The sequence below is a fragment of the Phyllostomus hastatus genome, unplaced genomic scaffold (assembly GCF_019186645.2).
Source record: "Phyllostomus hastatus isolate PE091 unplaced genomic scaffold, TTU_PhHast_1.1 phas_contig_495, whole genome shotgun sequence".
NCBI lineage: Eukaryota > Metazoa > Chordata > Mammalia > Chiroptera > Phyllostomidae > Phyllostomus > Phyllostomus hastatus.
In genome coordinates, this window is record NW_025333895.1 from 2,509,521 (window position 1) to 2,535,129 (window position 25,609).

The following is a 25,609-nucleotide window of genomic DNA, read 5'->3' on the forward strand; positions in this document are numbered from 1 at the left end:
TTCTTCAGTGGGCTGAAACAGTTTATAGGTAGTAAAATAAATGATTTGTATCTTTGTAACATTAGTCAAATCTTAAAAAGAACAATTTTTCTTATACAAAATTTTAAGATATGCTGAAAGTATTAAAAAGTAAATTCCTTGGTCACAGGATACCCCACAATCTTAATTAATTATTAGCATCTAAGTGTTATCTTAAGAAATTCCAACAACAATAACAAAGTAGCACCTAAAATTATGCATTTGTGATTACCACAGGCTGACAAACCTTGAAAAATCAGGTGAACCATCTTTTAAATAAATATTGTCCAGATACATTAACAATTGCTGCATAAGGAGACCACGATGACAACGAAAGTCACGATTAATGCCATCACCTGAAATTAGTCTCCTCTTGCACTTCCTATCTTGGCACATGCTAACAAAAAATAAATAAAATAAGTAAATTTCTCTTTCAAGGTAGGAAATCGTACACTTCTGCCTTAGCACCGTGGTAGGGAAATACAAACTTATCTTGCCAGAAATTTAAACTATGCTGGCAAAAGCATTCTGACAATGTCACTATATCTAACCAAATCCTCCTCCATTCAATTGCTAATAATAAATGTGAAGGGTAAAGCCAAAGTAATATAATCATGAAGCTCTCAATTGAGCAGCATTCTCCTACTGAAATCCATTCAACCTGTCATATAAGATATCATCTCAATAACCTACAAGGAAGTCAGTTTCAACTAGAGGACTGAGAATCAATGGTTCTAAATTATATTCAAACCTTCACTCAAATCCTATTTTGATAAAAGTTCCTTTAGATACTAGAAAAATGCTATTAATTATTTTCATCATGAGAACAAACTATTCTTTGTGGATGTCACAGAATGCTGAATTCTGAACAAAAACCTTAATGTGCCTGTCCCTGTAAATTGTATTCTGCTCTACCTGCAGGCTCCGTCAAGTATACTTTACATCTGGAACATGAGAGTAAACATGTAAATATTTTCCATGTTCTACTACATTTCCTAGGAGTTATCAGGCTACTGCTACTGATTAGATATTTTCTGGTGACCCCTGCCCCTCTCAAAAATCTCTTAGAATACCCTGTCATAGCAGAACTACCTTACATATTCTAAATAACTTACCTAAGTAAAAACCTTGGTCCATCACATCTCCCTTGAAATGGTTTCAAAAAAATATAAACTGGAAAATGGACCATGATAAGCCTTGAAAAGCTGATGACTAAGTATGTATATATATATATATATATATATATATACCCCCCCATAGCTGAGCACTTTCATGCCACAAAGATCAAAGTGCAGAGATCAACTTAAGAAAATAAAGGAAATGTATCGAAAACAGGAGCACCTCTTCTAATCTCACACCCAGTGTAGTGATTCCTATTAAAAACAGCCCTAATAAATACTCAGCTGTCTCCCTCTAGTCCCCCACCCAGCAATCCCTCCAGGGGCAAGAACGGTCTCAGGCAGCGTCCGGCCTCTGCTCTGCGGGTCAGCTGCCCGTGTGAAAGGTTCTGTACTGTGCCAACCTGAGACCTGCCTCCAGGCAGTTACCTACTGGGACCGACGCTGCTCTGTTGAAGACACTCAAATCCATGTCCCTTTCTACAGACTTTTTAGAGCAGAACATCCAACGTGCCCCTCCTAGTCAACTTTTTCACTAGCCTTCTTCTCCCTACTTTCTTGCTCCTCTTCTGGGTCTTTCTAAGAGCATCATTCCAGGCTCTCTCCTTTCACAGTCGTGGAGATGGGATCTTGCTTAGACTCACTCTTGGTGTTTATACAGAGACTGAACCTGGTCCAACGTAATGCATTGTTCTGTAAGACTGTTCACTGATTTAAAGCTCGGAAGACACGACTAAAAGGAAATGTTTATTACCTGTATTTGAGCGTCTTCTAATACCAAAGTCCCAGCTTGAGGTAATATCGACTGACTGGGCATATACATAGCCCTGAGTCTCACCATTGCTTCCCTGAATTTCTGACCCACTGTCTCCAGGCATTGAAGGAGGATGAATCTTCTCTAGGTCAACATCATGATCAATGAGAACCATCTCACACATTCCTGTGTCATCACTGGTCACGTGGGACTGTCGAATATGAGCTAGAATGATAGTTGGATTGTCCAAGAAGGCCATCCTTTCTGTGGGCCAATTTCCTTAAAAGGCTATTTTCTCCTCTTCATATTGTTTCGAGGGCTCACCTACCTAGAAACATGATGTACACAGCAATATTTAAGAATAAGGCAGAAAATGACTGAATCATTTCACAAACAAATTCAGAGTGGTAAAATGCTACCTTGAAAATCAACATTTATCCCTGTATCTAGGAGCTTAAAAGGATTAAGTCTAAGCTGAAAGGAAATCCTTGTAAGCACTAGGGGATAAGGCTCTAGTCAATGAGTATTCTACCTATCAAGAGGAGGTGGCTTGCTCTCTTGCAAAACAAATAATAGTAACTCCTTAGTCCACTCGAAACATAGAACTACTGTTAACACAATAAATTTTCCTTTCTTTCTCTCTTTATTCCATGCAGTCTTCTCATTACTTTATAAAGTGACAGAGGAACATGCTGTACTTTCCTCAAATGATGTGCTAAAGTATGAAATTATATTTCTTCTGTTCACAACCCCTACCCCCATCATACAGTTGTGAAGTATCTAAAACAGCACAGACAATGCTTTCTGAGTTGCTGGAAATTTTACAAAACTGTACCACCAAAGTAATTTCGTTCCATAAATATATGTTTCTTTCTTCTGATTTACTGTGCTTTAAAAATAAAACTTATTAATCAAAATTGTCTGTTACCAGATTAATTTCTTATTTTAGAAACCTAATTATAAGAACTGCTTCTAGAATCCTGTTAAAACTGCAGTGCTGTTTATTCTGGGGACAAGATGGTACCTCCTCAGTTCAATGACAATACTCAACAAAGAAAATATTACAAAATAGTGGTTAAGAACCTAAGGCCCTACAGGCAAAACCAGGTTCAAATCCTGACACCCTTCCTTGCTAGCTACATGGCCTTGGTGAAAACAGCATTAACCTCTTTGGGCCTGCCTCCTCCCTCATTTGTAAACTGAAAGTCTCACTCAGGCAGTGGAAATGAAGCGCTCAAAAGAGTACCTGGCACGTAACTAAACAGTAGCTGCTATTAATGATGGTGGCAAAAATATCATCACCAATTTTAGCTTTCAATTTTTGTTCAAAGTGATCCTAAAAAAAAAAAAAATCAAGAATTTGCCCTTCTTTAGTAAGTTCACAGAGGGTAAAATGAGCATGTGCTTCCTTCGTGACAGAGGACACTGCAGGTCACCTGAGTCACCTCCCTGCTTCTCTACAATCCTCATGAAGTGCAAGGACGTGAACGCTGGATCGAACGTGCGCCCTCAAACAGTCCTAGAATTTATTTCTAGAAAGATCTGTAACACCAGATTTCCTTGTCATTTGTTTCTTCTAGAAATGGAACATGGGGAAAATCTAGGTAAGAAATCACTATAGCTTATTCAGGTTTTAAAATATTTTGTCTGATAACATATTCTATTGATAACATATTCTATTGATATCACTTGATGGATCTTGAAATAAAAATATGGAGATTACCTGAATTACATTAATCTTAGTTTTTTTTTTCCTTTAAATATATTCACTCAGTACTTATTTTACACTGAGGTTAGTGGGGAATGCCAAGGCTAGTAAGGGTTCCCTGAATCCAAAAGCGGATACCCTCCCACAGGCACAGTGTATCTCTGAGCATAGCGGAGTCTTCTAAGTGTCAAGTTTCTGAGGCACTCGGCCTCAGGAATGTTAATGTCAGCCCATCATTGTATTAATCAAAAATACATTACAGATTGAAAGGGGAGCATTTAAATTTCACGTAAGAAAATAAAAACTTCTAATATAACCACAAAAAGATGTATACAACCACAGAATTACTTATAAGGGAGAGAATTTGTTTTGTAACAGAACCACAGGATCACGGATTGCCAGCGCTGCCAACATCCTCGTAGCAACCCTGATAAGAGTCTTCCCCATAAAAGGAAGGCAACCGGATGCCAGCAAGAGGGGCAGGTACTTTCAACTTCATACTGAATAGTTCTGTCCTGCAAAAAACAAGTGCTTCAGTGAGGAACCAACACATTCAGTGGGTGTTCTGGCACTAAAAAGGCCAAGGGCAAAGCAACAAAAGTATACTGAAGTACACGGAACAGGATCTTTTCAAGAAAAATGGATTCGCTCCATCTCCTCTTATGAAGGAAGGAGTTACGGGCAGGCACACACCAACTCCCTAACTTTATCCTTACAGAACGGAGCCCTTAAAACACCCAATCACGAGCAGATATCTTCTCTATTAATACAGTATGACTTCATACAGGAAGGAATCTGTACGATTCACTCAAGAAATAGGCATTCAATACCAGCTCAGATAGGGAACTCCCCACAGGACTGCCGGGGAAACGTGCTTCGCACCTCCTATGACATGTACTTGAGGATTCAGACTGTAAGTCCCACAACAACAACAGGGGCTATAATACCACATTCCTCTGGCAGCAAAGGATTTTACGCATGTCGGGAGTTCAAGAAATGTTGCTGCCTGACTTCCACGGACTATAGAATTCTCTTGTACAGATTAGACATATATGAGCACGTCATATGTAGGTTTGATTATAAAGAAAGGTTGCCCTTTTTCCATTCACACAGATCAAGAGCTTCTTCTCTTCATTGTGCCCTTCAAAACTGTCACCTTGGAACACTTTTCCAACACTACTTTTCAAAACCAAAGAATGTGTTTTAAATCACTTTAGGAGCAGCAAATTATCACCTGAAAGTATATTTAATTGCAAAGACAAAGATAAAAACAAGTTATTTTCTCTGATCAGTTGTGCAAAAATTAAAGATGCTTAAAATCTAATGATGCAGAGGTTCAGAAAAATGGGACTTCTCAGAGGTCAATTTGGGAAGATGGAAAAGTTCTCTAGACAGATGAGGTGATGGCTGGACAACGAAGTGAATGTACTTAATGCCACTGAACTGTACACTTAAAATGGTTAAAATGGTAAATTTTGTTATATATACATTTTTTAATTTTTTTGTTTTTTTAATCCTTACCAGAAGATATCTTTATTGATTTTAGAGAGAGAGGAAGGGTGTGGGAAGAGAAAGAAACATTGATGTGAGATAGAAACACCGATCACATCATGGCTGGTGTGGCTCAGTGGACTGAGTGCTGGCCAGTGAACCAAAAGGTCGCTGGTTCAATTCCCAGTCAAGGCACATACCTGGGTTTCGGGCCAAGGTCCCCAGTAGGGGGCACTCGAGAGGCAACCACACATTGATGTTTCTCTCCCTCCCTTCCCCTGTTTCTAGAAATAAATAAATAAAATCTTAAAAAAAAAAACAAAAACCAACAACACTGATAGCTTATCTCCCATATGCACCCTGACTAGGGATTGAACCTGTAACCTAGGTGGGAGCCCTGACTGGAAATTGAACCTGCAACCTTTTGGTATATGGAACAAAACTCCAAGAACTGAGCCACCAGCTAGGGCAGTTTTTATATATTTTTAAAAAGGTCTATGAAATGCTGGATTAAACAAAATTAAATGTTTTCTTCTTGCTGTTCATAGCACTTTTTCAAAGTTTCTAAATTATTAATGTATATTGTGGAGCTGCAAAAGTAGGGAATCTAGTAACACAACATACTCCAAATCCCAAACTTGTTTGATTCCTAAACATTTTTTCCTCTATGAAAACCAAAATAAACTGATATAAAATAGTTACCAAGACCATCTCTTAGAAATGCTACTCTATACACTGTTATAAACGCTATTTCTTCAGGCCTTGAATGACTTTCCTGGCTGGTACCAAGCTCTGATCCTGGGAGAGCTGGTCCTTTTTCTATGCCTCTGGGCTATGGGATTAGTGATACTTTCAGGCTCCAGGCGGTCTGCTCCCCTAAGATGTCCTACCTTTCACAGGTTCTCCCACTTTTTAACTTCTGGTTCCTCAAAACATATAGACTTGTTTTACCAAAAATGGAAGCAATGGGGACATGATACAGGGTAGGAGGATGGTAAGAGATGTCCCCAAACGGCATGACCATTTTTAATGCACTGGGTAGGTCTCCTTTTATACTTCATTCATTCATTCCACAAATATGTATTAAGTTCCTACTATGCGCTAAGCATGGCTCCAGGTACAATTTGAGTGGTATTACCACTTGATAGGACCATTTGTGTTCATTAATGGTCATGTAACTTGCCTATGGTAATGTGGCAATGGCCAAAATGGGGGAGGAAATTGTCAGGTTTTAATGGGCATCAAGTCTCAATACAAATATATTTTCAATAATAACTTTATTCACATACACCCTCCAAACTTTATTTGTAATAGCTTATGCAAAAACATAGGGCACAACACAGTAAAAGAGTAGATAAGAAAAGTGCCAAAGGGGAAGTAACTCATAATGAATCATAAGCCAGTACCTGCCATAATATCTTGTACATTCCTACAGATAGACTCCAGAATCTCAGAAGCAAAAAGCAATTATAGCTAACCTTATAACAAAAGCTACATTTGTTCTTTCCTTTTTTACATGGATTAATGCATATAATGCTCAAAATAATCTTATAAGATAGTTACTATTTTTATCCCCATTTTACAGATGAAAACACTGACAGGTTAAGAACTGCCAAAAGCCAGACGGATAAGAACAAGAATCAAATCCCAGAGCTTGGGCTCTTAACCACCATGCAGCCTCTCAGAACAAAGAGGAGCAAAGAATTTTAACAGTCATAATAAACACGATTTTTAAAAATCCCGAGTTTGAGCTCTTTCAGTTCTGGGGCCTGTGAGAAATTTCTTCCATGGGTTTTTGAGAAAGATCTAAGACAGCAAATGTGTTAGGCAGTAGACTAGACCCTTAGCCTCCCCTCTGCTGAGGCAACCCAGATTTGTACAACGCCAAGAAGTAAACAGCACATGTAATGGTTGCTCAAATATAAAAGTCACAGCGCTTGCACATGAAAGGAACTTCAGAGATCATATATTTGTTGAGCTGTTGGGTCTAACAAAATTCTTAGTTAGGTCTAAATACTTTTTGAAAATCCCTAGAGATTTATGCAACTTCAGCTACAAAGTCCATACCTGTTTCTTTAAATGGCCCCCACCATAAATAAGCCCTCCCTATACCTGTACATTCCCTAAGGACCTGAACTAGGCAGCAACATGACTTAAAATGCTCAAGTTCAGCCAATGGTTAAAAGGAAATTCCCCTTCCTGAACTTTCAAAACACTCCACATACTCACTTTTCTCTGCCAGAGAGACTTCGGGGCCCCTCACCTGCAATCTGTGAAAACCTGTCTGAATAAGCAACAGCCCGAGGCTTCTCAAAGGTCTGCAAATTCCCAATCAGAAATTACTGCTGTCCTGTCAATGTGTCATACAAATGTTGGCATGTTAATTGTGTATTTATAATACTGTTAATGGTTAGTTAATTTACCTCCTACACTATTATTGTACTTGAAATGATTTAACGTCTGCTGAGGGAGTTAACAACATGTAACAGCAGATGTAGGTTTCCTTTTTTTTACCTTTCCACCCTGTACCCCGACTTCATGCCGTTAGCATTAAGCAAGTTAAATGTGATTCCTATACAGGATTCCTTAAGAGTGTTATTAAGACTCTACATTTATTTTGCACAACAAGTAATGATCACAAGTTAGAAAATCAAAAGCCTTTTAATTATACACAAACCCTTCATTTATGAAAATGAAAAGACCCTGTTTTTAACTATGATTTCAACATTATTTGATCCAGTTAAAGTTCAGAATTCATATCTCCTGGAATTTGAAAATAATTGAAATGACCATTAAAATAAAATGCACTTTATTGCTTTTAAATCTATTTTTCTAACTCTCTCCAGTTTAACTCTAAATTAAATCTCCATCTTTTTAGACCAGCAAAAATTACGCCTTTTTTTCCCTCCTCGAGGAATTAAAATCTCTTTCATGTGAATATGCCTAATTTCATTAAACAGCAAATAGTGATATCCTATATCTGGAGTTTAAATTTTCCTTTCATATTTTTGTTTCTATACAGTTTGACTAAAGGCACTTGCTAGACTAAATCAAAATAATAGAGAAGCAATGTCTGCGTCTTCTTTGGAATATAATGGGATTCCTTCACTAAACGTCACCGAGAGCGAGGCACTGGGCACCCTAGGAAGAACTGGGTGAACCCTGCTCTGCACCCTCCAGAGGCTCCCAGCGTCTGTAGATACGCTGTGTCCTCCACTGACGTAACAGGAACACAGGGCGACACACACTGCCCGCCAAATGAGACACAGAGACAATATGTTTTCCGAGAGACAAGAAAATCACAGAAGGCTTCAGGAAAACAGTCCCATTTTCGGATGGCTATGCTTTCCTTAGACAGAATCACAAAGGAAACAGTAACGGGGGACGTTGACTGAGCTCCTACTGTCAGCTGTACTTCTCACACATCAACATACTTCATCCTTACAATCACCACAGGGTACAGGCATTAATATTACCCCCATTTTATAGATGAAAAATAAAGGGATTAAGTAACTTGCTTGAGGTCACATGGTGGATTTTTGAAGGCCAGTCTTTGCAGCTCCTCCCACCAAGAGGAGGTGGGGCCTAGTACAGGGCCAGCGGCACAACGGATAATGGGATAATGGGATAATGCGTTAGACCACACCAGGAGAAGAGGTGGAGTCTGTTTCCCCACAGCTACAGTCTGGGCTCACACTGTGATTTGCTTCGAGTAACAGGATGTAGTGGAAGAAATGTTGTGGGACTTCCAAACCTTGGCCACAAGAGACCTTACAGCTCCTGCTGCTGCCTTTGGCAAATATCTGAATCATGGGAAGAAGCCTGGGATGGAAGACTGCATGGAGAGGCTCAGGGGTCATTCGGGCTTTCTTGCCGAGGCTTCCCAAAGAGTGACTAAGGGCATGGGGACCAGCCAGACCCCCATCAACCTACCAGAGTAGGTCTTCTGTCCTAACAAATATCCCCTTTGACAAAGGGACACTGGTCCTTCATTTTTCTTTTCTTGTACCACTAACCTCCACCTAAAATGTCTCTGAATCTTACCATCCGCCAAGATCCAGTGAAAGGGAGCCTGGTACGGTACAGTGCCTCTCAGACTTGTCCACACCTGAAGGGCAGAGGAGAGTGGCCATGAATTAAGGTACACAGAACCCCAGGGAAGCCAACTAAAGCATCGTGCTGTAAGAAACTTATTTTAGAATTCATTCATATTTGCATCCTGCCCTATAATATACTATACCTGTATTTGTTTTAATAGAAAAAAATGTTTTGGTTCTGTACATATCACTAAGATTATACTCCAAGAAGATGTGCCATGCTGACCTTGTGGCTTCTAACACCTCCTGGCACAGACAGGGATTCTCACAACCCCAGTGTGAACAACAGCGTCTAGCGGGAAAACAGACTTCAGTGTCAGAAATACCTCCTTTTGTGAAGATAAAATAGATAACTCAGACCTAATTTTTGTTCAAAAGATATTTCCTATGGCAAATATGAAGAACAACTGGCCCTGACTGCTATGGCTCAGTGGGATGGGCATCATATAGCAAACCGAAAGGTCACCGGTTCAATTCCCAGTCAGGGCGCATGCCTGGGTTGCAGGCCAGGCCCCTGGTTGGGGGAGTACAGGAGGCAACCAATCGATGTTCCCCTGGAACACTGATGTTTCTCTCCCCTTCTACGAATAAACAAAATCCTTTAAAAATTGTAATTATTAACATCAAACGATATATAAAGTTCTAAACACAAGTTAGACTATAATCTCTATTATTTTACAGCTATTTAAAACAATCTGCATTTTCAAAGTGTTTTGAAATACTGTTTATTAGCAGCAATAGCTGTAAAACTTCAGACAACCTAACCACCCACCACCCCCAAAACTCCATGCCTACCAACATTTCTGGCAGTTAAAACTAATCTGCTAGTTTGGTATAGTGTAGCCCTAAATTATTTTTCCAATGGGTGCTGTCTCTCTGACATAATACATTTGATTGACACTTGTGATAATAAACATATCATTTTATGCTTTCCTTTAAGATTGCAGGTTAAAATGTTTATACTTTTACCTACAATGAAGAAATGATAATGCCAAAGAAATCAGATTGCTTCTCAATGTGAAATTACCAGTGTAGGTGCTAAAACCATAAATAGCACTCAACCATCTATCAAATATTCATTCATCAATTTCATTCATTTGATAAGTACCTATAAAGCACTTACTATGTGCCTGGCAATGGAAATACAACACTGAGCAATTTTAAACAATTTAAAAAGACTTGGCCACTGCCTTCCTGAGGCTGAAAGTCCCTATGATAGCCAAAATTCTAAGATGGTTCCTGGAATTCCCCTCTCTTGGCAACCTTTCCAGTCTTTTTTAGACCTTTCATCTGAGTGTGGGTGAAACCTGAGTTGCTTCTAGCCAACAGAGGTGCTGGGAGAGTCACCCCTTAATTACTTCCTATTATATAAGCCTCTATCATATCACAAACAACTGAAGAGAGAGATTCTAAGCCAGAGATTTTCCTGCAGGCCTTGACGAAGCCAAACAGCCCCGTTCTGGAACTACATATACATGGCAAGGGCCTGAGAGTGGCCTCCAGAAGCTGAAAGAGGTCCCAGTCAATGAGTAGCAAGAAAATGGGGCCCTCTGCTAACAACCTGAGCAAGCTTGGAAGAGATCATTCCATAGTCCAGCCTATAGATAAAGGTGGAGCCAGCTGATGCCTTAACTGCATCCCTTTGAGGCCCCAGCAGAAAACCCAGCTGAAGCCATGACTCCTGACCCACTGCAAAAGAGTAAATCTGTCTCATTTGAAGCCACTAAGTTCGCAATAATGTTATGCAGCAACAGAAATGAAGAGTTGTATTTCTTTAAACTTAGCCTTCTTTACCTGGCTACCTCCTACTCAGTCTTCAAAACCCAGCTCAATGGTCTGTCTTTCAAGAAACCTCCCTAATGACACCCTTAAACCAGGTTAGCTGCTTTCTTCTTTGTGGTCCACCGTCCTTTGGTCATCACCATTTCTACCAAATAATTAATCCAGCTTATTAGCAGTAGGTGCTATGTATTTGCTGGATGAATTCATTTAGCCAATATTTACTGAATGCTCACTGTGCGCCACTGCTGCAGATGCAGAGAGTGCAACAGAAAGCAAAGCAGGCAGAAAGTCCTGCCCTCATGGAGTTCACATCCTACTGCAGGAAACAGACAAAATAGAGACGTATATTATACATATGTATAGTCAAGTCAGAAGTGCTATTGGGAAAAATAATGCAGGGACAGCAATAGGGCATGCTGGATGGGTGGACCCACAACTGAAATTGTAAACAAAGTGGTCAAGAAATGCTTTACAAGAAGGTGACATGTGAGTTATCACTTAAAGGAGGTGAGTGAGCAAGCCACGTGGACTTCCGAGCAAAGTGCCTTGCCAAGCAGACAGGACACGCCTGGCGCTGCTCAAGATGGGGCAAGGAGTAGAGGATGATGTCTGGAAGAGTGAAACAAATCGTGTAGAGCCTTGCAGGCCATTCTAAGGACTCTGCTTTTACTCCAAGTGAAATGGAGAATCACGGGAGGACTGTGGGCAGAGCAGTAATATGACCTCTCATTTTAAAAGGATCTATCTGGCTGCTACGTTAGGGATTAAAGAAATGAATGAATGAATGAATGAATGAACTAATCACACTGTTTCCTATTAAAATAATAATCTGTTGATATACTGGTTTTCTCTTCTAAACTATAAGCCCCTTGAGGACACTAACTATCTTATTCATCACAATGCTGGCAGTTTCCAGCAGAATGGGGCTGGCATCCAGTAAGAGTTCAATGGGAAGAGATGAATGAATCTTTCTTGTTCCCAAGGGGTCACGCCATGATTTCCACCCCCCACAAAAAGGCTCCTTATCCATGGTGCTGGTTCAGTAGAAGGTCTCCAGCTACAGTCTAAGATTTATTTTCCTTTTATTGTCTCCTTGATTTCTGACGTTTGCTTAAACAAATAGAAGACTTCAATACAGTTACGCTTCCACTTACCTGGCTCTCAGGTTAACCACATCATCAGTTAAGGGAGGCAACAGAGTTTACTGCAATCACCACTCAGGAAACCTGAATTCCAATTCCCTAATTACCAGAGACCTAATTTCATAAGTCACTTCTTCAAACCTATTTTACACATCAGTCCATTTTTTTTTTTGCATCTATTAAACAGGCAGGTTGAACTGTAAAAGGGGCCTTTTCAGCTCTCAAATTCTACTCCAATGACTCGTGAGGAGGAGGAGGAGCGGAGGAGACTGTGACTGGGGGTTTACACTAGAGTCCAAAAAAAGTTCTGTGTGGTTTTGCTTCATGCTGTGTTCCCTCAAAGGTCAGAATCCCACTGCATGTTTTACTTACATCACTGTGCCATGGTTCAGACTCCAAGGGTACAGAGGTACAAAAAATCTTTTTTTGAAAAGAAAATTTTAATAGTATCAAGATTTTTGCTCTGGTTGGTGTGGCTCAGTGGACTGAGTGCCAGCCCACGAACCAAAGGTTAGCCTGTTGTTCAGTTCCCAGTCAGGGCACATGCCTAGGTTGTGGGCCAGGTCCCCAGCAGGGGGCACACGAGAGGCAACCACACATTGATGTTTCTCTCCCTCTCTTCCTCCCTCCCTTACCCCAATAAACAAATAAACAAATAAACAAAAAAGATTTTGGCAGCAAACCCTCTACAAAGACAAATCATGCTGATTAATTTGAATAGGCATTATCACCACCTATACTTTTAATGCTATTATGCATAGAAACTCATTCCTAAAACTCCAAAAGTTAAAGTTAATAAACACATCTGCAATTTCAGGTTACTCCCTGGTCTAAGATGAATCTTGAAAGATGGTAAGGTGGGTGGTTGGAAGAAGGGTCAGAGAGACAAACTCGTCTCTCCCAAGCAGAAGAGACAACATGAGACCAAGCAATAAAACAAGAAACTACAGAACATGCATTCAGTAACTGAAACTACATGAAATTCAGAGTTGCTGCTGAGATAAACATTTCAGAGAGACTGGGCAGGCAAGTGCACAGATTACTCTGATGGACGAGACACAAGATTGGTTATGAACTATGCTAACTCAGGGAAGAGTGGATGGAATTGTAAGGCAGTGAACGATAGGTCTATGGATTTAAGATACAGTTAAGAAATATTCAGGAGATAAAATTGGTAGAAATTGGTGACCGAGTGAACGTGGAGGGTTAAGGAGATGGGGAAAGTTTATGGTTTGCATGATAGTGCCAACAAATGAAACTGTGGGCTGAAATGTAGGAAGCCTAAGAGGTAGAACAGAAATGAGGAATTATGTTTCAGATACACTGAGCTTGAGACACCTGTGGATTACCCGACTAGAGACCCACCGTGACGCAAACCTGAGAGCCCAGGCAAAAGGTCTGAGCAAATCTGGGAGCCGACAGCATATGTGACGCACGAAGGACTGCAAACCTGAATCCTGGGAGAAAGGTCTGTGCAAATTTGGAAGACATCAACATGTAAATGACATGTGAAGCCATGGCTGCGAATGAGCTTCCCCAGGGAGAATAGGTAAGGAAGGAAGAACAGTAATACAAGGACAAATCCCAAGGAATAGCAGCAGTTAAAGGATGGGCTGAGAAAAACGAACCTCAGAAGCTGTGAAAACCAAGTCAGTCGATCTTTGTTATAATCTATTCTGTGGAATTTCACCAATTTCTAAGCAGTCACTTTCTTCACTGGCTTTTCCCTCTCCCCCCATTTCCTAGTAAGACGCTCCAACTCCTGGGCTGTGAAGTCCTTGAGAAGAAATGACGAGAAGCCTTCTTTGACTTCCTGTCACTAACACCCATGTGATTGTAGCATGAACCTGGCTAAACAGAAAAAAAAAAAAATGAAAAATTTCCCAGTGGAAGTCCCAGAACCTAAGGTTGCTTCCAGCTCAGACCGGAGCAACACAGAGCCAGAAGAGAGTGAAAGCAGGAAGGGGGTAGACTTTACGCACTGCTGGTGGGAATGTAAAATGATGCAGCCACTTCTGAAAACAGTCTGGCAGTTTCCCAAAACTTTAAATAGAGTTGCTATGTAACTCAGCAGTCCACTCCAAGGTATATGCCCAACAGAAGTGAAAACATGTCCACACAAAACTTGCACAGGAAGGTTCACAGCAATATTCATAATTGCCAAAGGGTGGAGACAGCCCAAATCTCCACCAACTGATGACTGTGATAACCAAAATGTGGTATTTCCATACAATGGAATGCTATTCGGCAGTAAAAAAGAGTGAAGTGCTACATGCTACAACATGGATGAACCTTGAAAACATATGCTAAGTAAAAGGAGCCAGACACAAAAGGCCACATATTGTGTAGTTCCATTTATATGAAAGGTTCAGAATAAGTAAATCCGTAGAGACAGAAAGTAGATTAATGGTTGCCAAGAGCTGGGGGAGGGAAGACTAGGAGTGACTGCTAGTGGGTATGAGAGTTCTCTTGGGGGTAATAAAAATGTTTTGGTCTTCAACAGTGCTGATACACTAAAAACCATTAAATTATACGCTCTAAAATGGTGAACGTCGTGGTACATGAATTCTATCTCAACTTTGAAAAGGGGGGGGTAGAAACACAGGAAGGCTAGAATACACGCTGCACCCCCGATTTCTCCTAGTGTAGGTGATTCCAACACGAGGACACAGGCAAACTGCTTAACCGAACAGTATTAGCAACAGTAACCACAAAAATTTATAAGCAATTTATAATACAAGTTGATTACATCACAGAGATGTCAAATTCCTCATTCAAAAATGGGAGTGTCCAAGTCTTTTCCCCCGGGGAAGAGAATTTTTGTATAAGGTTAGTGACCCACCTGTGTGAAGGTCGCTAATCTAGTGCAGGAGATTCAATCCTAGAGCAGGTAATCCCAGAGGATCTGCTGACTCTGCTGAGGCAGACACTCCTGCCCGGGAGAGGCTTCTCCCACCGAAACGCCAGAGTGGGGCGTAGGAAGCCAGAGTTAACACCCCTCTATCAGTAACCCACTGAGCAACCCGTCCTTGGGAAGTAATTCTCCTGTTCAATTCTACTTTGGAATAAACAAACAGAAGGGGTAAAACAAGAAAGGCAATGCGGCATGAAAGAAAACACAGAAGCTTTGGAGATCTTGGAGTGCTCCCAATTCTACCACACAGTAGCTGAGAAAATTTGGAGTCACAACTTCTCTGGACCTCAGTAAGACATCACATATCTCACAACTCTGCTGTCGCAGTGCAGGGCCCTAAAGTGACACTCAAATATTAGTATTTTCCAATTAACCTGAAAGAAAACTAGTGCATTCAGGGATGATACTGGAACAGATTCACGGATCTCTTATCTTCGAGATACTCAAACATGTGTTAGGAAGCAAACACAATGCCCAAACTGGAATCCTCAACTCCTTTCTATGAATCCTACTGCCATTTAATCACCAATCCTTTACCTTCTCTTCTCTCTAGATTTCATTCCCTCTCTTTATCTCCATACCCTAATCCAAGCCATCTCTCACCTGGGCTATGGCAGTTGCTTCCTAATTTGTCTTGAAATCCTCAGTGACTTCCCAACCTCTTTAACAGAACTGAAGCTGGCCTCCGTCTGCCGCCCCAGCTTCAACTTACCCTTTTGGTTCTTTCTACTCCAGCCATCCTCAACCTGCAGTTTTCGTCAAGCCTTAGAACATACGCTCCAGTCCAGGACAGTTTTCTCTCTTCTCCCACCTGGCTGAGACATCTCCTTCACCCTTCAGATCCCAACAGAGACATCACCTGCCCCAGGAAGGTCCGACCTTATCAAGTGCAGCGTAGGTGCTCCTCCACGCTCGCCTTTCCTCTCACGACTGCAGCACTTCTCAAACCAGGCTGCACTTTTCGTCACTAGACTGCAAGTCCCGCGAGAGCAGGGTTGGTGTCTCGAGTTTTCATTGCTCAGTTCCCAGACATATATGCCCATATTCAGCAATGACTGACTGAATAAATGAATGATTAGGCAAGAAGCTTAGTGGTGGGAATAGTGCTCCTAACATTGTTGTAAGACTCTTAACCTCCTTAACCGGAAAAAGTAGGAAAGGCACATGGAATGCAAATTACAAACTTTACAGTCAAATCATGCACTGGAGGATGAAAACAGATGAAAATCAGTTTTTTTACCACCCCTCCCGCACCCCAAAAATGTTAGACACACTGGATGGAAATGTTGCTTACTCCAAACAGCTCACCAAGTGAAGGTTACTCTGAAATACTTCAAATTCCGTAAGCACTCAGGATGGCACAAACTGTGGGAAGAGAATGTTCCCAGCACAGACGGAAGGACAGACGGTACAAACGGAACAAACCCTGACCATGAATGACTACCCAAGGAGTGAACCAAGCTTCCGTTTCTGAAATACATTCAAAATACTTCACATATTTTATAAGTCTGAAGTATAAATAATAGGGATTTGTTGTTAAAGATAACTAAATAATTTCCTTCACCTAGTTTAAGATGTACAGGGTAAGGCAAAAGTAGATTTACAGTTGCACATATGCAAAACAGCTTATTCTTGTATTATTTATTAAGTATTGCATTATTTTCCATTCGAACCCTAAACCCACTCTCCCCCCACCCTGTATAAATCTCTTATCACATTTGAGACTTCGTTCTTTTAATTTTTATACCAACAATTTTTCTTATCATGTGTTTGTTGTCTATGCTAACAGGAATACAAGTTATACCAAATCAGAATTTGTATTAGCATTTTGGCACTGTGACCACCCTTTCAACTCTGTTCATATTTTAATAAGGCAACTTTAATCCCATGATCAAAGCTTCATTAGCTTGTAAACAAACTGTTTCTCAGGTAAACTGAATTGCCCCACATCAGGAACTTAAGCAAATAAATAAGTACCAAAAAAGGCAGAGATTATAAATTAGGGCAGACAAATCTGTATCTAGCCCCAAGCCGGTAAAGAGCATTCTATCAATATAGTGAAATGCTAATCTCCTAATTAACAACCTAATTAGGTAATTATGGCTTTGCAGAGGGATGCCGAAATGAAATATGACAACATGGTCACCTCTTTATATGGCACCTGTGGGCCTTTTCAGCTGTCATTGCAAAGAGTGCAATATCAATTTGAACAGATGACAAAGTGCTGTCATTTTTCATTCTGATAATATACAGAATGCTTTGGACAGAAGCAGTTTACAAAAAGAAACATCTTGCCTGGTATTTTCCTAATTTAAAAATGCTCAAATACTTCGTTAACAATTTTGCACTTTTTATATTTTATATAGGAAAATTACCATGCAGATTAAAAAAAACCCTAACTGGCCATGATACTTAACTGTATATTTTGAAACTATTACAATTTCAATTATGAAGTACCATATATGAAAATTATCAAAGAGTAAAAGACACCAATTCATCATGACTTCTATTCTTCATTTTTTTAATCCTCAACCGGGGATATGTTTATTGAAGTTAGAGAGAAAGAGGGGAGAGAGAGAACAACATCGATATGAGAGAGAAACATCGATAGGTTGCCTCCCACATGTGCCCCGACCAGGCATCAAACCCGCAACCTCAGTATACGCCCGGACCAGGCATAGAACCCACAGCCTTTCAGTGCACAGGACGATGCTCCAACCAGCTGAGCCACCTGGCCAGGGTACGACTTTCAATATTTATGCATTTTTAATATTCTTACAGAAAAATGAAAATCCAAACTGATCTTTATTTTTCTCACAAAAGGATATTAACACTTATAATTTTCCATAATAAAAAAATGCTTCCCAATATCTAAGCATTCAACCTACAAAAAAAAAAAGCTCTATACAGGAGTGGGCAAAAGCAGGCTTACAGTTTTTCATGGGGAAAAATGGCAACAAATAATAAATAATAACACAAGAACACACTGTGTTTCTTGTACTCACCACTGTGAACCTACTTCCGCTCGCCCCCGCACACGCTGTTGTGCGCCTCGCAGAGGCAGAGTGAACGGTGTCTGAGACACACCTGTCCGCCACAGGTGCGCGCCGCCCCGCGTGCCGCTCTCGGGAAGTGGCGCGGGCAGGCAGCGCCGAGACACTGGGTTTCCCCCGACAGGAACGCGGCTCTTCTTCCGCAACACGGTCTTAAATACGACCGTGTGGGGAGGAGAGGAAGGCAGTTTCAAGAAACCTGAAACTGAATTCTAAGTGTAAAACAACAGAGGTGGAAACTACCTTAAAAACACAAGCCATTTATAACTTCAGTCATCTGCATGAGCAAAAGCTTTTTTGGTCAAAATGATGTTCACTGGCTCTATATGTTTAAAACTAGTTTTGAAAGAATTTTTTATTAAAAACTATTCATGTTTTCCAGACAATGTTTTGGAAAACAGTGATGCATAAAGACCTATCATCCTACCTCCTATTTCTTTTCCTTCATATGTACAATATAATTGGACATACTTTGTAGTTATATATCCTTTTTTCTCTTCATGTTACATGATAAGCATATTAATATCATTAAAATTCTTCTAAAACATCTAAAATTACTGTACAGTATTTCCATTCTATGGCTTTTCCATAAAATGGAATGGCATAGAATGCCATTCTATGGCATTTCTCTAAACTCTTTGTCAAGTACTAAAGTTGTTTCTAATTTTTACCATTATAACTACCACTGCAGTGAACATATTTGAGCATGAACATTTTCCTACATCTGATTATCCCTTTATCCAACACTTCCTAGAAATGGAATTGCTCAAAAGGTACGCATGACTTACTTTGGTAAGGCCTGTGATAAATACTGCCACAGCTCTTTCCAGCAAAGTGTGACTGATTCATATCCCCACTAGCAACATGAGTGACCACCTCATCACCATCCTCTGCCAGCAATGAGTGTTATTAGAGTTCCATCAAATCTTTAAACTTGGTATCATAAGGTTATGCCTGTAATCAAACATTCTCACAATGTAATCAATAACCACTTTCCACAGGCATTAAGTTTAAATGAGTAAGAAGGACCATGGTTGATGACAGTCCCGAAATAAGGGTCAGTTTCAACATCCAAATCTAGAACAGCATGGAATAGCGACAGAAGCACTGTAATTAGAGGCAAAAAACAAGGGTTCGAATCCTACCTTTGCCATTATCGGTAGCTCTCTACCTTCAATCACTTTACTTCTCTAAGCTTCAGTTTCAGCATTTGCAAGATGGGGGTGAGGACAAAATATCCTTTGTTCTAACAATTTCAACAGGTAGTCGCGGGCACAAAAAAGAGGTAATACAAGCAACTGAAGGTGTTCACCGTTACTTAACATATCAATTCATTTACTAGTCTCTAAATGGCAGACTGAAACCCTTTTCTCCAGAGTGCACACTTGGTAGGTGTGCTAAGTGATGCACAAAGCACAGCCAGAAACTGACGAGACTAATTTCACAATCTAGACATGAAATGAGTCTCACTCCTTCACAATTACTCCATAGAAACATTTCTTATTAGATTATACTAATATCTGAAAGTCTTGCGGCCTTGAATGCTTGTACCTGCATCTCTCAGAAAACATTATGGAACTAGGTACTTACATAAGTTATTCCATTTAACTCTCATAAGCAGTGTATGACATTGGCAGTGCTATCCTCATTTTGCAGATTGTGAAGGTCACACAGTTTGTAACTGACAAAGCCAATATTCAAATACAGGTGGGTGTGACTTCAAGTTCAAGTCTGCATGTCAGTTCTTTGCTAACATCTTTTATGCCAGCAACTAAAGTTCAGATGAAAAATTTATTTTGCTTTAAAACAAAACAAAAAAGAAATTGGTTTTCTACCAATTCCTCTGCTGAAGCAATATTTACTTATAATAATATACCTTAAAATGCGTCCATAGGGAACTAAAAAATGTTATTGTTTTGAATGTGTAAAATTCAGTTCATTTTGTGTGCAACAATAATAACAGCATATTCATGAAAGTATACTTAAGAAATAGGATATGACTCTAATACTGCATATATTTACAGGTAAATGTGACATAATATTCAATTTATTTCACAAGCGATTACTGTAATTTAATTCCAATACTTATTCTAATACGTTCTTGCTGCTCCCAGAATTTAAGTTTTATTTTTTGAGTAGTTTCTCCCATTTTTCTCACTTTCAATTACTTAAAACTGTTTTCTTCTTAGGGCCCAAATTTTGTGTCTCCTATATTAAATCTATTTTCCCAATGTGTCTGGACTGCTGCCAACTAAAGTTAATCAATTTTGAATGACTGCTCAGGATTTATTTTGTTTATTTTTATATTCCATGTTTTTTCCTGATACAATAGAGTATGAACGAAAACACGTATCTCGAAGAGTAATATTTTTTTTTCAATTTTCACCTTGTGAAAGCTGGGTACTAAAATAAAAATAAATTAAACTCTTGGGCTGGGAACTCCCATACCATATTTCTCTCACTGTGCTGGGTGTCTCCATGCCCCCTTTCAATCTTGTGTATATACAGTCAACAAAGCACTATGTGCATTTGGGAAGCACCTGGCCTGTCAAGATCCTTTCCCAGAAGTAGTAATAAACAAAGAACAGAGGGAAGAGCAGAGCAGTGGCTCCCTACCTGCCAAGAGAGGAGAAGAAGCACTTTAAATCTGAACCGTTCTCTACTGGGGTCTGCCAGTAATCAGCTGCGTAACTTTGAACATGTCAAATGGAATCAGAAAGCTTGGCATCCTGAAAAGACCTCAGCAAGACTTGATTTGAGTCCTCATTATCATCCAGGTGGAAAAAAAGACATAAAGATTTCTAAGTGGCCTGACCAAAATCATAAGGCTGTTAGCAGCGTACCTACAGTCAGACTTCAAGTCTCTCTCAATCTAGCGCTCTTTCTACTGAACTGTCTTTCACTGGGCGCCAGTGTTTTCCTCTCAAGAGGTTACGTTTACCCTCCGCATTCACTTCATGGCACTGTAGAGAGGATCAAAAGAGACAAGAGATCTGATAGCATTTAAAGTGCTAAAAGTATTACAAGGTCATCTCCCCATCAAACCCCATCCCTCCTGAAATTTAGCCTGATCATATAATGAAAGCATTCACTCTGCCACTTCCCTAAAAACATCAGTACCAGTCTGTTACAACAGCCCTTCACTCTGCAATTTACTAGTAGACTACTGATCAGTAATCTCCACTTGTGTGGTACCTCCTGCTTTGAACAGTGGGTACCAAAATTTCAGTGATACAGGAGATCAGCGTTCACAGCCAGGCAGCCTAGGATGGTACACAGCCCACAAATGTGCTTTGGTATGCACAATGATTTTTTAAATGGCAAAATTTTTTAAGCTAGATACATTAAAACCCAGATTTCCAGCATCTCTTGAAAACAGGTAAAACATCCTGGGACAATAGGCCTACTTTCTCACAGAGCAATCAGCAGCTGGAGCCGAGCAGTGACTATACCTTCAGGCTGGTCATATCCCCCCCACCCCGCCCCCTGTCCACTCAGGTCTGTCCTACTTACTTCGTTACATTTGGGTTGGAGACCCATGAGGTAGATGCTCAAAGAAAATGAATATAATAAAATTTGTTCACTCTTATGGAAAGTCCAAATTTTTTCTGGCATTGTCGCTCACCAGCTGTGTGACTCCTGGGTAACATACTTAACCACTAAGCCTTAGGCTACTCGTGTGTTAAATGGGGTAATACCACCTATCTCTCAGAACCCTGAAGATTGAAGGAAACAAAATATACAAAAACACTCAACAATGACCAAAATATGGGTGCTCAATTCTTTTAAATTTAACACAAGTTGAAATGTGCTAACTTTTAAGTCAAACTTCTCAAAAACTTCAAGCTCACAGGAAACACAAAGTCAGGGCACCTCCCATGGGGGGGGGGAACATAATGTGACAGAATTCTTTGTCATATGACAACTTGGTATCTACTGCTGTATCTTAATCAATAAGGCCTATATATCAGAATAAGAGATTTCCAGTCAATTCTCAGCCTGAAGCATTGATAAATCCACTTAAGTATAATAGTTTCTAAAGTTGTCAGTTACGAGTCAACTACCAAAACAAAACCCTCACTGAAAGAAAAGAAATAGATTTCACATGACAGATGAGGCGATGAGCACCTTGAGTACTGGGGTCACATTCATTCCTCATTATCCCTACGGCCTAGCACAGCGCCCAACACGCTGAACACGGCCCGCGGGCCCACTCTTCTCTGAAGCCCCTCCGGAGGGTCCCCACCCCCATCTGAGAGAGGAAGCCACAGAGTGCGGGACTAGACAGTGGAGATGCCAAAGTCTAGCAGATAATCCCCTCTACTCACCACTGCAGCTGCATACACTCCAGGAATTGACTTAACCTCTCTCTGCTCTAGTTTCATCTGTAACACCAGGGTGCTAATACATGCCTTCCTATACAGAACTAAATGAGATGATACACTTAACACAATGCTGGCACACAGTAAGTGCTCATTAGCTGCTGTTATCAGCATTCCCTCCTTTGTGATCCTTGTACCCTGTGGGGACTGCTATTTTTGTACCTACAGTACTTTATTACAGCTCACCGGCACACAAGTCTGTCTCCCCGACTGGAATGTCAACAATCTCAGGGTGGGGACCTGGTTTATTCCCTCCTGCAGCCCCAGGACCTAACATATTCCCTTTCACTGCTAAATAAATCACAGATCCTCAAAGTATGTATTAACTAGAAGTTATAAACAGAAACCGGAATTTACCTCTCTTGTCTGACACTCAAGCCCTCGCTGACACTGACCCCTACTGACCCTCCACCTTTACCTCCCAGTATCCTCACTGAAAATGAAGCCAGCGGCTCAATCTATTCAGGCTGGTCTACTCAGCACTCTAAAACCATGCCACAGTCATTGCACCTGTGCATCTCACAGATACCACTTCAGAGACCTCACCATGCATCGGGCCTTTCATCCACATCAGCTTACTCCATATTCACGACACTCCATGAGGTCCATACTATCTCCTGTCCCAACCCATACTTGAGAAAAATAATGCTTAGAATTAAGAAACTTGCCAAATGTCACATATCTAGCGACAGGAGGAGCCAGGAATTGAACACCAAGTGCATGGTTACTCTCTACAGAATATTTTCCTTGCTCATATTCAAAGCTGAGCTGACCCACCTACCACCTTCTTGCTTTGAAAGATCATGGTCTTGCTTTGAAAGATTTAAGAGAACATCTGTACCATTAATTTCGACACTCTTTCCTCTTGTATACTTGTTTCAATGTTCTTGATATTGAGAGATACGGTGTGAGAAAGAAGACAAAACACAAAATGAAAAAAGCACAGATGTAGGCATCAGACAGACCTGGGTTTGAATCCTGGCTCTGTCTCGTACCAGCTGTATAATTTATCCTGAGTCTTCCTGGTCTGTAAATGGAGATTAAAATGGTTAAACAAGAGAAACCTATATGTAATAGTACATAGTAAATAATAAAACTTAGTTAACCCTGCATTATGAAGCATTACCTCCTCAAGAATGAATGACACCCCTCCCCCACTTCTGTGCTCCCACTGTATCACAGAAAGAACTCTCACACAGTGTACTTGTCACTCTGTGTTGGAATTATTTCCTCACTAAATTTTGCTCCCTGAAGCAGTGACTGAGCCTGATTTATCTCTACATTGTCTGACATGGTACCTGGTATATATCCACACTCAGTCAATGCTTGCTAAGTGAAATAATTAGAGATATAATGAATGTCTGTAGGATTCTAGAAAAGAAATAATTTCCAGCTGGGGTTGCCTGAATTGGTGGAGGGAGGCCAATTTTATCTGGGCCCTGGGTAACATCTCAATAGGTGGCAACAGAGAGACTACTTCCTACGCAGGGAGAATGACCTACAAAACATAAGGGACAAAGAAAAGGACAAACATGATTTCAGGTCCTAATTATCTAAAGGATCGGGGCAGAATAAGTTAGGAAGGGGCCCTTTTCAAGCAGAGCTGGAAAGTTAGCGAGATGCAGGATCGGGAGTTGTAGAGGACTGTGAGTTCAGAATGGGACCACAGTAGCTGCAGGCAGGTGTGAGCGCAAAGCTGAATGGGAAAGGGGCCACCAGCACGCCTATGAGGCCCCAGCAAGCTTGCAAGTGTGTAAACTGAAAAAGATGAAAACAATTATCAATGCTTCATCAAGAACTCTTTCAGTATTAATTGAGCATCTCGTGTGGGCTCACAGTATATGAGGAATAAAAGATGGTGGCTCCTTTTCCTGCTCTAGTGGGTTTTTAAGTTAGGAATCCACCCCTTTTGCCTGTCAAAACAGAATGAGACTGTTGGCTTTGTCTGAACTACTGTTTGTCAACCCCCATCTCCAGTTGACCATTCACACTTTGCTGGTTTTGGTTTACAACATGATACTTTGCACCAAGTGCCAAGTACTGTGAAAAGCTTTAAAATCTACGTGCATTCATTCAGAATGAAATTTTAACCAATTTCTGAGTCAACCTTTAGGTCTCTGATTAAAGTAATACTCTAGTTTAGACTACAGTCATTGTTTTTCTACCTTAAACAGATCTAGAGCACTTTGCCACTCCCAAAAATATACAGCTGAATTTATATTCAAGTTACAACAGCACTCCACCTAGGGAGAAATAAAAAAAAACAGTTCTGCAAGGCTGTTTACACCTTTGGGGCAACGGGGAGAAGGGGCGCTAGGAGCTGGGGGTCACACAGGCAATGATTTGAAAACTTGATTTTCATATTGTGAAGATTAAGACACCTGAATGTTGCCAAAAGTGGGGCCAGAAACTGCCAGAGCCAACAGTACCCTCCTCCCTCCCCCTACCCAAACTACCAGACCGACTGGCTTCTCCTCCCCCAAATCACAAACCCAGCTAGCTGTCAGGCTCACAGGCAGCAGCCTGCGGGTCTGAAAAGGGTCAGGAAACGGATGCTCACGGGAGACCAGAGCAAGGGCCAGACATGCTGCCCGATGGGCAGTGCAGAGCGCAGATGAGTGAGGAGCCCCGAGGCTCTACCGGCGGCTGGGAGGAGTGCAAGGGAGGAGGCTAGAGGCTAGGGCAACCTTTACCTGAAGGTGCTGCCACACTACGTGCCAGGTCGGCCCGGACACGTTCCTTGGGGGGAGGGCCCGGCTCCCCTGCGCCTCCCGGCCCCTGCCCAGTACTCTCAGAATCCTCGGGGACTTGAGCTCCTCCCGGCCAGCTCAGCTGCCGCTTTCCGGGTTCGCCCTCATACTCCCGCTGCTCGCCGCCGCCCGCCGGCTAAGCAGCAGCCCTGTTGCCCCGAGTCGCGCCACGACCCGGAACCGCACCCCCCACACCGGAAGTCCCCGACCGGGAAGGAGCTGCAGGCTGGGGACGTAGTGCGCAAGCCCTGGAGCCGAGCGTGGAGAGGAGCCCTCTCGGGGGCGGGGTCGAGTGGAAGGCCATGCGCATGTGCGCCACTTCCCTGTCATCCTTAAGGCCTGGGGAGTCTGGCAAGACATGCCAACCCCTGCACTTGCGTTAGGTAGAAATCAACATTAG

General features: G+C 41.1%; 1 protein-coding gene across 7 annotated transcripts in view; it reads right to left on the minus strand.

Moving 5' to 3' along the window:
• The window catches only part of MAPKAP1 (MAPK associated protein 1), a 208,809-nt gene extending 183,415 nt beyond the window's left edge, over positions 1 to 25,394 (minus strand). For 2 of the 7 annotated variants that reach the window (XM_045846399.1, XM_045846395.1), the window contains exons 1-4: positions 25,153 to 25,394; positions 23,425 to 23,486; positions 9,134 to 9,197; positions 1,891 to 2,218 (exon numbers count right to left, since the gene is read on the minus strand). In XM_045846399.1, the coding sequence (XP_045702355.1) occupies positions 1,891 to 2,149 (259 nt within the window). In that variant the 5' untranslated portion in view covers positions 2,150 to 2,218; positions 9,134 to 9,197; positions 23,425 to 23,486; positions 25,153 to 25,394. The remainder of the gene's footprint in view (positions 1 to 1,890; positions 2,219 to 9,133; positions 9,198 to 23,424; positions 23,487 to 25,152) is intronic. The other 5 variants (XM_045846398.1, XM_045846396.1, XM_045846400.1 and 2 more) reach the window with 5 other exon arrangements.
• Positions 25,395 to 25,609: the final 215 nt, after the last annotated feature.